We start from the raw sequence: 14942 nt of genomic DNA on the forward strand, positions 1-14942 counted from the left end.
AAAACAACTGTAAAAAACATCCAAAATTTTATACGTAAGAAAGCGGTCCTTCAGGCAGGTATCATACTATAGGTCAATCAGCTCTAGTTGAAACACTTGTGAGACGTTCTCTGCCCGAAGGGAAAACGGGCGAACAAATATATCTAAGGCCAGCTGAAGCTCACTTATCTCCAAAAATCTGTTTTCAAACTCTTCTGGTAATACGCGATGCGATTTAATGCAACCCAAATATATAAAATTAACCAAAAAGAAGTTTTCCTTGTCGCTGACAATCTGATATTCGATAACTGGCACATTGCTAAATGGCACATCAGATTATAAAATATAGTATTATTTATCATCCTTATAAATAATAAAGAGTCATACGATAGGAAATACATCCTTCTCTGCAATGCTGCTTGAAACTTTCTTTCCGTTCTTCAAGCCTTGACTGGTGTTCCTCTTATGGCAAATTTTCGAACTGATCTTTGTGACAGGTATTAAAGTGCCATTTCATAGAGTACTTTTTTTAAATACATGATATTTCAATGGCGTATTAAACAGTTGGCATGATTTTGGACAGCAGTACAAAAGAAATTAACTTCTCACTCGGGTTTAAATAGTGCGGACGTGCTGCTCCTCCATTTTTGTCTGCTGCTGCTGACCATCCATCTCGATCCACTGTAGCCTTACGACTGTTGACTGATGGCTTTGGGTAGTATAAATGCTTTTGACCTCTGCTGGCGCGGCGGTCTGTCTTCCGTACGAAGCGCGCGTACAGTGGCATGGCGGGCAGTCCACACTGTCAGCTAAGCGACATGACTCGGCCACTGCAACAACATACGAATTTGCCCCGGGGTGCTGGCCTCAGGCGATCGCGGGCATTAGAGCCCCAGGGGCACAGTTTGGACGAGCCTGCTCTAGCTTAATAAAGGATTATCATCTTTTCACAAGCTCTACAGTGGGATAAAATATTCTGAATGAAAACAATCAAGTATGGTATGACATTTAGAAACCAATGCAAATCATCAACGGAGACACATAATATGCTTATACAAATTTAGTAAATAAATAAGAACAATAATTATCACATTCCTAGCAATTCAGATTTTACCATAATGTCATTTGTGGACTTTCAGCAAGATACATTCAGATAACTTGGAAATTAAAATACCACAGTCAAAAGTTTATCAAATATAACTTAAGCACTGATCACAGTAATACAGTGTGAAACAACACAAGCACTAAGGTCAAAACGGTTATTAGCATATACCTCACACAAAGGTACCAATCAATAATTCTTATTCTGTGTCTTTTAAAGTCAATGTATTTCACATGGTCCTTTGGCACGTATCTGCTGCCCATCTCAAGTTCACCCTCACTTAAAATTATATACAAAGAGGAGTTTGCACTTGCTTCACTGTTACAGAGTTAATCATCATCAGCGGCACTTCCACCAGACTGGTCTTCATCCTTATTGTTTTGCTGTTCTTCACCTCCAGATCCGGAACTAGATCCAGAGGCTTGTTCAGATCCTGATGCCGACTGCTCCGATTCCTCATCTGAATCTTTAAGTGCTTTAGCCTTATCCAACTTCTTTGCTCGCCTGGCTTCAAAATCTGATCCTTCTTCATCAGATGAATATATTGGTGGTTTATCGGCTGAGAAAAAAGTTTAAGTTATTAGATTTTTTTTTAGAATATCACTCAAGTACATACAGGGTGACAACTATTGAATTACATAAAAAAAAGTAAGTTAGTTACAATCTATGGTATGCACACACTTTATTCGACATGTAAACATCACTACAGATATTCGGATTTAGGTTATCACATGTTCGATAAGCCTGCCATCATTGGTGGTGATGTGGCGCAGCCGAATAGTGAAATTCTGTATGACCTGCTAAAGTATCAGAACATCGATGCTGTGGATGACCTCCTGAAAAGCTGTTTTCAACTTAGCAATGGTTTTGAGGTTATTGCTGTAAACCATGTCTTTAAAATAACCCCGCAAAAAGAGTTACACAAGTTCATATCCACAGAATATGGCAGCCAATCAAGGTCCGTGCCAGTGGCTTCTGGGTACCCCATAGCGAGAATGCGGTCCTCAAAGTGCTCCTCCAGGACATGAAACTCTCTCCTGCTTTGATGGGGTTGCACTCCATCTTGCATGAACCACATCTTGTCGAAATCAGATCACTTTGGACAATGTAGATGAAATCATCTTCCAAAACCTCCACGCTCTTTGGAAAGAAGATCATGTGAAATGCTTTTGTTGCACCCAAGAGTTTAGTTCATTGTTCACGCATGCGGCATGGCCACATGGTGAAGATGGACAACAAGTGATGAACATGTTGCTTCGGAAGAAGACATTATAGTTGATGACAATGACAGTAACTGTGTAGGGTTAAAATGACAATGCAATTCGGAAGGGTGGAAACAAAATATTACTAAGAAGCTTCAAAATTCTGGCAATATGTATAAATCTGTACACACAAGAAAGAAAATATCAGCCAAGTAGTTCAAGCCAGTTGAATCATGTTTGTTGATTTTTCTTTGCCATATCTTCAAGTGGACAAAGTTTAGTATTATACAGTTCTGCTTATTTTTATATCATAGTCTATATTTGTTACAACCTATTCTAGGTGCTGTCAGAGTTTACAAATCGATCAACAGAAGCAACTGTTTGTTGCATTTTGGGATAGTAGTGACACAGTACTTCAGGATGTGATCTTTATGGGATACATATCAAAACAGGAAAATCAAACTACATCTCTCAATCCTGAAGCACAAAAAGGAACTATTATTGGACGTATACAGTAAAACATAATGGATTAGTAAAAACAGTTTGCCATTAATTTTTATGATCCGTGCTGCAGATTTCTGAAATGAGGCCAAGATCAGTACAAAATACAATAAAGATAGGTTGTTGTTGTTGTTGTGGTCTTCAGTCCTCAGACTGGTTTGATGCAGCTCTCCATGCTACTCTATCCTGCGCAAGCTTCGTCATCTCCCAGTACCTACTGCAACCTACATCCTTCTGAATCTGCTTAGTGTATTCATCTCTTGGTCTCCCTCTACGATTTTTATCCTCCACGCTGCCCTGTAATACTAAATTGGTGATCCCTTGATGCCTCAGAACATGTCCTACCAACCGATCCCTTCTTCTGGTCAAGTTGTGCCACAAACTTCTCTTCTCCCCAATCCTATTCAATACTTCCTCATTAGTTATGTGATCTACCCATCTAATCTTCAGCATTCTTCTGTAGCACCACATTCCGAAAGCTTCTATTCTCTTCTTGTCCAAACTGGTTATCGTCCATGTTTCACTTCCATACATGGCTACACTCCATACAAATACTTTCAGAAATGACTTCCTGACACTTAAATCTATACTCGATGTTAACAAATTTCTCTTCTTCAGAAACGCTTTCCTTGCCATTGCCAGTCTACATTTTATATCCTCTCTACTTCGACCATCATCAGTTATTTTGCTCCCCAAATAGCAAAACTCCTTTACTACTTTAAGTGTCTCATTTCCTAATCTAATTCCCTCAGCAACACCCGACTTAATTCGACTACATTCCATTATCCTCGTTTTGCTTTTGTTGATGTTCATCTTAGATCCTCCTTTCAAGACACTGTCCATTCCATTCAACTGCTCTTCTAAGTCCTTTGCTGTCTCTGAGAGAATTAAAATGTCATCGGCGAACCTCAAAGTTTTTATTTCTGCTCCATGGATTTTAATACCTACTCCGAATTTTTCTTTTGTTTCCCTTACTGCTTGCTCAATATACAGATTGAATAACATTGGGGAGATGCTACAACCCTGTCTTACTCCCTTCCCAACCACTGCTTCCCTTTCGTGTCCCTCGACTCTTATAACTGCCATCTGGTTTCTGTACAAATTGTAAATAGCCTTTCGCTCCCTGTATTTTACCCCTGCCACCTTTAGAATTTGAAAGAGAGTATTCCAGTCAACATTGTCAAAAGCTTTCTCTAAGTCTACAAATGCCAGAAACGTAGGTTTGCCTTTCCTTAATCTTTCTTCTAAGATAAGTCGTAAGGTCAGTATTGCCTCACGTGTTCCAGTGTTTCTACGGAATCCAAACTGATCTTCCCCGATGTCCACTTCTACCAGTTTTTCCATTCGTCTGTAAAGAATTCGTGTTAGTATTTTGCAGCTGTGGCTTATTAAACTGATTGTTCGGTAATTTTCACATCTGTCAACACCTGCTTTCTTTGGGATTGGAATTATAATATTCTTCTTGAAGTCTGTGGGTATTTCGCCTGTCTCATACATCTTGCTCACCAGATGGTAGAGTTTTGTCATGACTGGCTCTCCCAAGGCCATCAGTAGTTCTAATGGAATGTTGTCTACTCCTGGGGCCCTGTTTCAACTCAGATCTTTCAGTGCTCTGTCAAACTCTTCACGCAGTATCGTATCTCCCATTTCATCTTCATCTACATCCTCTTCCATTTCCATAATATTGTCCTCAAGTACATTGCCCTTGAATAGACCCTCTATATACTCCTTCCACCTTTCTGCTTTTCCTTCTTTGCTTAGAACTGGGTTTCCATCTGAGCTCTTGATGTTCATACAAGTGGTTCTCTTCTCTCCAAAGGTCTCTTTAATTTTTCTGTAGGCAGTATCTATCTTACCCCTAGTGAGATAAGCCTCTACATCCTTACATTTGTCCTCTAGCCATCCCTGCTTAGCCATTTTGCACTTCCTGTCGATCTTATTTTTGAGACGTTTGTATTCCTTTTTGCCTGTTTCATTTACTGCATTTTTATATTTTCTCCTTTCATCAATTAAATTCAATATTTCTTCTGTTACCCAAGGGTTTCTACTAGCCCTCGTCTTTTTACCTACTTGATCCTCTGCTGCCTTCACTACTACTGCATCTCTCAAAGCTGCCCATTCTTCTTCTACTGTATTTCTTTCCCCCATTCTTGTCAATTGTTCCCTTATGCTCTCCCTGAAACTCTGTACAACCTCTGGTTCTTTCAGTTTATCCAGGTCCCATCTCCTTAAATTCCCACCTTTTTGCAGTTTCTTCAGTTTTAATCTACAGGTCATAACCAATAGATTGTGGTCAGAGTCCACATCTGCCCCTGGAAATGTCTTACAATTTAAAACCTGGTTCCTAAATCTCTGTCTTACCATTATATAATCTATCTGATACCTTTTAGTATCTCCAGGGTTCTTCCATGTATACAATCTTCTCTCATGATTCTTAAACCAAGTGTTAGCTATGATTATGTTGTGCTCTGTGCAAAATTCTACCAGGCGGCTTCCTCTTTCATTTTTTAGCCCCAATCCATATTCACCTACTACGTTTCCTTCTCTCCCTTTTCCTACACTCGAATTCCAGTCACCCATGACTATTAAATTTTCGTCTCCCTTTACTATCTGAATAATTTCTTTTATTTCATCATACATTTCTTCAATTTCTTCGTCATCTGCAGAGCTAAAGATAGGTATATTATGTTAACACTGACTTATCCATGTCACAAATATTGTTTTAAGGTCTGTAATATTTTCTTCAATAATCTGATACAATAAAAATTATTTGGGGTGGTTCTGTTATGTCCCAGGTGCTATTCCTGAAGACAAAAGGGCTAAATACCGTAATTGGCCCAATAAGATAGAAAAAAAAATGTTGGCATCTTGTTGAAGAACATTGGTCCCAGTTCCCTCATAAGGAGTCCCACTACAGCAGTGCCAGAACCAAAAGGATGTATTTTGATAATCCTGAATTAACTGTTCATAAACTTTATATGTGCTTTAGGCAACATTTTTATGAGTTAGAGGGGAAACCACTCAAAATGAAGTACAGCACTTACCACAGGTATTGGAGGGAACACAGTCAATATTCTTTTAGGCAACTGAGGTCAGATGGTGTGATTTTTGTGCTGAGTGTGACGTGATTTTAGCAAAAAATCCTGATGACCAATGTAAGTCATGTGCCAAAGTATATCAATCTTTGAAGGCAGATTTAATGGAAGAAATTAAATCTGTCTCTGACGATATTATTTTTTTTTCTAGAATTTGATTATGCCCAGAACTTGCCTATACCTAAATTAAATGTAACATCCCAGTTTCATATACAACTTCTTTGGTTGTATAATTTTAATATTCATTGCCATAATGATGGTACTAATATTTCTTGGAAATAGAAGAAAGAAAAAACCCACAGTCTGTGTGTCCATGTTAGTGTGATTTTATTCAGAAAATGTTGGCCATATATGTGAACGTGAAGAAAATTGTGTTTTTTTCCAATTGATGTTGTGGACAGAACAAGAATATTACTGTCGTTATGTTTTCATCATGGTTGGACAAACATTTTAAGATTGAAATTGAACATATCTTCCTTGTTAGGAGTCACTCCTACAACCATTGCAACCGAAATTTTGGAAAATGTGGTACGCTGGTAAAGAGGGTTGAAAATACAGAAGTTTCTACTGAATATGTGAAAATGATGGAAGAATGTAGAGTGTACCCCAAACCATTTAATGTAATTAATGCTGCTTCCCTGATAAAAGACTGGTCAAAGGCTCTTGCTCCAATGTTTTTTAAGACAACACGTGCCAACGGTTACAGATTTAGCATTCAGAAATAATGTCGTCTACACTACTCTCCAAGGGGTGTGGTATCAGGGTCACATATACTCCAGTATATCAACCATTTACTATTTTCAATCATAGTTCCCCTTTTGTAAGTTTCACTGACCTTAATTTGAGAAATGAGCCTATACCAGGAGAAAATATTGCTAAAAAAATAAGCTGTATTATCATTATGCAAATTTTTGAAACCACAAAATGCTGAGTGGCTTACTTGTGTCCTAAACACGGAATGTGTGATTAATGATGCCCCAAATAACATGGCAGATGTTGTATCATAATCTGAGGACTAAAGGTTGCGCAGTAACCCTAAAAATATTATAGCTAGAACATTTGTAAAACAAAGAGGCCGAATGATATGTATTCTATGCAATAACAGCATTAATTGAGTTTCTATAAATGTCAATATTTATATTTGTATCATTAAATACGACTGGATGTTTTGCCAAAACACTAGACATTTGCATATTCTTGTCAATAAATCTGTCTCTCAGTGTGTTGGTGTTTTATTAAATGATTCCTATACATTCAAAACTTTGAGGCTATTTATCTCAATACGGCATTTTTCCACTAACACTCTTGTTGCACCCAGGTACTCAACTGTCACCCTGTATATCACAAACATTCTTTGCAGCACTTCTGAATGAATTTTAAAACACTAGGCATTCCACAAATTTCTGTATAAAACAAAGGAATTCAAAGAAATCAGTCACGACTATTGTTGTGGATAGATACCTTTTGCTGATGCACCACCTTTCTTGTACTTGCTTTTAATGGCAGCAAGAGAAATGGCTCCTTCATCTTCAGAGCCTTCTTCTTCACGATTATCTGGCTCCAGGTAACTTGTGCTTAGACCACGAGTGGCTCCTCTTTCTCGTATCCTCTTCTGCTTACTCTCTCTACGCATTGAAGCGCGAAGGCGTTCCTCTTCTTTCTGTTAGAGAAAACAATAATAAAATTCATAATTAATACAAATGTAGAACTACTGTGGGATGCATGGTGCAACAGTATTTAAAAATAACTATAGAGCATAATTAACACAAAAGGAGAAATTTGCTCACTTTCACAAAGCTGGTATTATTATTGTCGTTTTCCCTTCTGCTCCTTTAACAAATAATAAACATCCCACAGAACCAACACAAACACAGAACATCACTATTAACTTATACCCTATCTTACTCACTATTTATTTACATTTTATGTTCTTCATAAAAAAGGTCTTTTCCATTTCCCATCGGGCCAGCCATTCTCCAGTCGCTCAGTTCTCAACTTTCTTTGTCTGACTCACCCTTCCCACTGATTGTCTGCTGATGTTGGTTTGTTTGTCTTTGACTTTCTCGATTTTTGTCTCTTTCATTTTTGAAAGTTTATAATTTATTGTTCACTCATGTTTTCCTTGATTTCTGTAAGTTATTTCTCTTGCTGTTCCATAATTCCTAACTCCTCTACACAAAAATTAAAGAAGCACCCCATTCAGAGTGCACGCTGTGTGTTATAGTGAACATGTCAGATCAGTGGGCTAATACATAACAACAAAAATCTCCACAGGACACTGTTGCAAAAGCAACGAAGAAAGCACACCAGATTTAAAAGAACACAAAACCTCAAAGAACGGCAATGTTTTACAGAAGCTCAAAATTTAGCGCAGACTTCAATACTAGATGTTTTTAATAGTTTCCACACTAAAACTCTGTCTCAAAACATGGCAGAAAATCAAAATGAGTCATATGCAAAGCATGCTGGTGGCAATACACAATCAATACCTCACTGTGCAACAGTAACAGAAATGTTGCTGATGATGGTGCCACTACAGCAGAGTTAATAAACACAGTTTTTGGAGTCTCAGTCTGGCATAAATTTTCAATGTTGTCATTCCATTCTACACTTGCCGATATTTGCAACTGTGAATAATTTCCTGTAACCTCACAAATTTCAAGGCTGTCAGCGCAATTAAACACACAGAGATTACAATTATGAACTTAAATTGCAGCAGTCACTTAGAAAATATTTTGGGATAGGTGAATCAAAGACTGTTTTTGATCAAAAGAACACTTAGAAGGTGCAACAACTCTACTAAAAAAAGCTTGAATGCACTAAGCTTGTCTGTCGTTGACTAGATTACTGCTGAATGATGTGGGATCTTACCAGATACGATTGACAGAGGACATCAAAGAAGCTAAAAAATGGGCACCATGTTTTATGTTGTTGTGAAATAGAGTGTGTCACAGGTACAAACAGCAAACTGGGTTTATAATCAATAAAATCTATCAATAAAATGTTGCGGAGAGATGTTTTCATGAAATTTCAATCGCCAGTGTTCTCCTCTGAATGAAAAAAATATTTTGCTTACTCCCACCTACATACAGAGAAATGAGCATTTTAATAAAATAAGAGAAATCAGATTTATGAAAAGGATAGTTGCTACTCGCCATATAGAGGAGATGATGAGTTGCAGCACCATTGCAATGAGCAATGGTGCTATGCACTTACTGCTGTCACATGGTTTCATTTTTCAATGTTTTCTGTTTGATTAAGCCAGTATTATGGCATGAAGTATCTTTTTTTGATTTTTGCACGTCAGCTACGGCATATTTTCTCATTAAATAGCGTGTATGACTAATGAAGTTATAACATTCTTTTTCCATTGTAAAGATGATCAATGATCGAACCCAGTTGTGAACAAATATATTGTAAGGCAGCACAGTGTTTACCACGAATTTCTCCAAATATATCGATGTTGTTGACAGAAGCCCGAAAAAATTTGTTACATCGGACAAATTAAATTTCATAAGAGATTGGAATTGGTAACCTGCATGGAATACCTAAAGAAGAGTAGTTGTATTTGGTTTTGATGTATAATTTATTGACAAGAAAGTAGACTTAAAGCTGGCTACAGAAAAAAAAAAAAAAAAAAACACAACTCTGTTATAAACAAGAAAATATATTTTTACACTTGGTGATAACTTACTAAAGTTTGCTAGTAACTTTACCTTTATGAGCTGCCCTTTGTTCTGCTCTGGATCCCAGCCTACTTGAGACAACACTTTAATTCCTGATGTCTTCTGTGACCGATCAGCTAGAGACAATGTCATCTTACGATGAGTGAATGACTCTGTTGAGTGAGGTCTAAATGTCAGTTTTGTTCTAAATACCGCCTGGCCCTGAAGACCTGTCCCTTGGCGGATAAAGAGATGATTGTGATCACCCTAAAAATGACACCAAACAAATTTACAACACCACTGAAACAAAAGGAAGAATAAACAAATACTTGCACATTAACGACTCAGCAATGGAATATATGTACAAGTATGTTTCTAATATTACAATGCATTTCTGTTCTTTGCAGAACCCATCTAAAGATATATTATTTGACCAGGTAATGTACGTATGAGTAAATAAAGACAAGCACATTTTTCCTTGCAAAACACAGTGGTCCTTTAAAAGATGGCCTTTTAAAAGGCTATATAAACATTTGTAAATTATTAATACCTGCAATGGTTGCTTGTATACATCAAATATTTCAGATCCCAGATGTAGTGACATACTGCCATCAGACCATCGAATGAATCTTGCATTACTTTCCTTAGTAAGATTACCTTCTTTATCGAAAGTTTGCCTCCAGCGAATGGTGTTCTCCACCTTAAGTTTTAATCTGGTGACAGTAATTACACATGTAGAATCAGTATTAAAGTTTAAAATAGCTTATGTTTTAATAATACTGTCATTTCACAGCCTTGAGCTATTACATGACATTACAATATCAATATCTGACCTTGCTCGCCCTTCTTCATCCAAAGTCTCTTCTTCATCAATTTCATCTTCATAAGTTTCCCTGTCAAATGGCCTAGTCTCTACAGACAAGAAGTTGGGTAATTTAACAAAATGAATTTCTCGGCCCAAGTCACATGAAATTTTTGGTATTTCAACATCTATTCTTGTTTCTGGTGGTGGTTCTTCTTCTTTTTCACCTTCATCCTGTGAACATATCAACTGCTGTTATAAAAAACATACATTAAATTTACAAAAAACAGAAATAATATTGCAGAATTCAGTAGAGAAAAAAGTATGGTATCAGTTTTGTTCCAGAAACAATATTGAAGTTTCAGGGGGAATTCACTGTTACTAATTTTGACTTACACTGAAAACGACATACACAATGGAAAAAAACTTCAGTTTTTCTGGAATGATTGATTAGTAAATCTTGTATCTTCTTTTTCAAATAAGGTAGGTGGTCATAGTTTAGGTGCATCCATTTAAATCTCCACATATTCTCAAGGGAGAAAATGATGTGGCATATCAGACTGAATAAATGTGGAGGGCAAGGTAAAAACGTCCTGTCATCAGGGCTCTTGAGACTAACCTGGTAACTGGAAACAACATTATTTAGGTTCTCGTGCACAAAATTATGCCAGAGAAGAGTTGCACTAACTAGTTGCCAAATTAAGTTCCCTGGTCCATCTTTCAGGCAATAAAGGAATAACAGTGGTAGCATGTCAAGATAAGCAGTTCCAGGCACACTTATTTCTGTAAAGAATAAACATGCCTTTGGGATGTTAGGGAAAAAAAGGGGAGTATCAAACTCACTGCAAAATGTCACCAAGATTTTCTGAAATCTACATGTGGCCATTAACCCTTATAGTAAAATGAAATGTTGTTTCATAAATTGTGATAATTTACTCAAGGAAGTCCTGCTTAAACAGCAATAGCTGATTTGCTACCTTGACATGTGAACTGTGGTCAGTGGATTTTAGAGCTGGTAATGATATGAACACTGTTGCTTATGTGTAACTGGTATCCACACCTGAACACAATCACGTGTGGAAAGAGTAAAGTGTCACAATAACATACATGACTAATGTACTGTGTTCAAAGATTTGGAGATTGATATGCCCATGCAACGTTACACATCCTGACACTATACCACTTGTACCATCGAAATGATCATGTCTGACAATGTTCTTGGGTGCATTACATACCCATATGAGGTGGCAAAACATAATGCAGTCAAGATCATGTTCCATAATTGGAACATGATCACTTTGGGAGTCCAGGTGTTATGGTGTGTGGAGCCAAAATGTTGCATGGGCATACCTACCTCCAAATATCCGAACACTGTTCACTCACCAGTCAGTATTATTGTGACACTGTATCTCTCCCCAAGTACAGCTTTCCAGGGGTGCATTCGGCCTTCATTTCATTCTTATGGATGACAATGTGTGACCGACCGCATTGAATTGCGCAGGGGAGAAACTACTGGAAAGAAAAGATATTTGGTGGATGGACAGTCCTGCCTGTTTCGCAGAATTAAATCATATCGAGCACTTGTGGAACGTGTTGGGAGACATTGTGCACTATGTCCACATGCACCAATGACTGTCCAGCATTTGTCAACCGCATTGATATGTTTGATATGTTGCAGAGGATGAATTCCATCCACGGTGATCCCTGTAAGAACCATGTCCTCCCTTTTGTAATATCCAGAGGACCATCACACATCATGGTCACTTCCTTTTACTCACTGTCTTTGAATAAGTGTAATTTCTGTTCATCTAATCACATATCTCTTTCAGACTGCAGCAGTTCTTTCTACGAATGGACCAAGTTTCATCCAGCTGTGTTATGTGGCAATGACACATCATGTGAAAATTACTTTCGACCTCAAGTTTTGCACACCATGCACACAAACTGCTAGCTTTTCTTTCCACCTACTGCTATACCATTCTTTTTAGAGGCGTAGGGATCATTAAAAATCCGACGATCTTCTTCTTCTTCTTTTCCTCTCATGTGACATATGTAACAAGTTAGAATTGCACGGTAGAGCGGGCACTCCAACATCGGTCTCTGTTTTCTTTTGTGGACAATGCACTATGTATTGCACTTTCCATGCACTCCTTACAAACTGACTCAAAGATTCATGCAATTATTGCCAGCAGTGAAAGTAGTGATTAAATAGAAAAAGTTCTAGGATCACTGGAGGATTGAATGCTGAACCTTTGGATCTGACAATCAGCCACTTAGTCATTAAGCCAAACAGTTGGAAGGTATGGAGGGAAAAGATATGACAAGTTTTCAGCTGGTACGTGAATCACACATCTAAAGAGCAATTGGCAACATACTGACCACAAAAGACTGCTGGATCAACACAGCATGCCTTGGGATTACAAAAAGGCACGGGGTTTTCCGGTCTATGTATAGAGTAAACAAGACTGATGTGCACAGCTCGCTTAATAATGGTCCTTGAAATTTGCCATTTCAGGTTTTTTAATATTTCTGTTTTGTTATCCCGCAAGTTAAACAAACCCACGAGCATTTGTGCTGCCCTTCTTTGCTCTTTTTCAACATGGTATGGGTTGCACAAAGTTGAACAACTATCTATGACAGGTAAAGAATGTTTTGTCAAGCAATTTCTTTATACTGTAATTCTTCATTATCCTACGAATGCACTGATTTCATATCCCTAAAAATTTTTACACTTAGATATTTGTATCAGTTGACTGACTGCAATTGTGAATTTTTGATAAAGAAGTCATAGGATACTACATTTATGGATTTTGGAAGTGCCTTATATTTCTGCACAGTTAAAGAAAGTTGCAAGCCTTTGCAATGGTTTGAAATCTTATCAAGATCTGACTGGATATTGTACTGAAAATTATCACTTTGGATTTGTCTAATTGAAACTGAATAAAATTAATTTGTCATGCCATATACATTTTGCCTTTATTATCCGAAAGGCGTCATCACTGGCATATTTCTTAGATGCTGCTCTAGATGTGTTCTTGTTCTGGTTTTAGAGCTCTTCTTCTTCTGCTTACTGCCATTCGAAATTTCATTCACACAGGACTACCGAGTGAATACTCATATACATTATATTATGTTCTGGATCTGAATGGATATTTTTGCATCTTTTTCACATGGTATTTTATTATAGATAACTGCGTAACATCGAAAAATCTAAGGTTACTATTAATATTGTCTGTCAGGCATAGAAAATACAACATGAATGGCAAGGACCTCAACACATTTTCCTGTGGCACTTCTGTAGTTATGTCTACATCTATGAATGACTCTCTGTCCAAGATAACCTGCTGTACCTTTTCTACCAAGAAATCCTCCATCTGGTTAAAAATTTTATTTGATACATATGATCATACTTTTGGTAGTAAATGTTACTGTGGCACTGAGTCAAATATTTTTCTAAATGCAACCCTCTGACTGCCTCGATTTATTAATTTCAAGATGTCATGTGAAAAAAGAAGAGTTGGGTTTCACACGACTTATGTTAAGGGAGTCCCTGCTGACTGGCATGGAGAAATCAATGTGTTTGAGATGCTCAGCAGTGTCTAAACTATTGATTTAGCTAACCTGAAGAGCATGTCAATAAAGAAGTTCATCCAAATACAACATTGTCAGAATCATCATTTCCTTCCATTAGTATATATTCACAGTAGTACATGCAACTATTTCAGTATCATTTACAACATGGGTGTCAGATCCATGGCACACAATACATATTTTTGTGCTCCAGCCATTGAATTGTTACACAATTTTGTTGTTGGTATACATCCAACGGTCTCAATGTACTGGATGATCAAAAAGTCAGTATAAATTTGAAAACTTAATAAACCAAGGAATAATGTAGATAGAGAGGTAAAAATTGACACACATGCTAGGAATGACATGGGGTTTTATTGGGGGGGGGGGGGTTCACAAAATGACCAACAGATGGTGCTGGACAGCAAAACATCAGTGACTGCGCATGACAATCATGTATAAAAGGAGCTGTAATGAGAGAGAGAATCAGATACGCCAGCAGTCGCAGCATGTTGACGTTACCTGAAAAGATGCTTTTAGTGCAGCTGTACTACCGAAAATCCTAGAACTGTTGTGGAAACTCCATTGCAAGACGAGAAAGTCACGGTATGGGTTAGATTTACCACCTCTACCGTTATCGGGACTTTTTCCTCGAGGAAATGCGTGATTCTGTTTTTGTAATTGCTACTGTGACGGGTGAGAGGTACGCCGATATGTTACAGAATTGCATCATCCCCAGCCAGGCTGATAAACACCTGCTGGAATGTACGATGTTTATGCAGGATGGCGCTCCACCCCATATTGCTAGACGTATGAAAGATCTCTTGCGCGTGTCGTTTGGTGATGATCTTGTGCTCACCGCCACTTTTGTCATGCTTGGCCTCCCAGGTCCCCAGACCTCAGTCCATGCGATTATTGGCTATGGGGTTACCTGAAGTCGCAAGTGTATTGTGATCGACAGACATCTCTAGGGATGCTGAAAGACAACATCCGACGCCAATGCCTCACCATAACTCCGGACATGCT

At 37.8% G+C, this 14942-nt stretch overlaps 1 protein-coding gene across 1 annotated transcript in view; it reads right to left on the reverse strand.

Annotated features, from left to right (window-relative positions):
* Positions 1 to 1144: 1144 nt before the first annotated feature.
* LOC126195365 (another transcription unit protein) overlaps positions 1145 to 14942 on the reverse strand; it is a 56609-nt gene continuing 42811 nt past the window's right edge. The window contains exons 6-10 of the mRNA XM_049933944.1: positions 10378 to 10580; positions 10095 to 10257; positions 9596 to 9811; positions 7341 to 7539; positions 1145 to 1640 (exon numbers count right to left, since the gene is read on the reverse strand). Of these exons, the coding sequence (XP_049789901.1) occupies positions 1411 to 1640; positions 7341 to 7539; positions 9596 to 9811; positions 10095 to 10257; positions 10378 to 10580 (1011 nt within the window). The 3' untranslated portion in view covers positions 1145 to 1410. The remainder of the gene's footprint in view (positions 1641 to 7340; positions 7540 to 9595; positions 9812 to 10094; positions 10258 to 10377; positions 10581 to 14942) is intronic.

Source organism: Schistocerca nitens, chromosome 1 (genome assembly GCF_023898315.1).
Source record: "Schistocerca nitens isolate TAMUIC-IGC-003100 chromosome 1, iqSchNite1.1, whole genome shotgun sequence".
NCBI lineage: Eukaryota > Metazoa > Arthropoda > Insecta > Orthoptera > Acrididae > Schistocerca > Schistocerca nitens.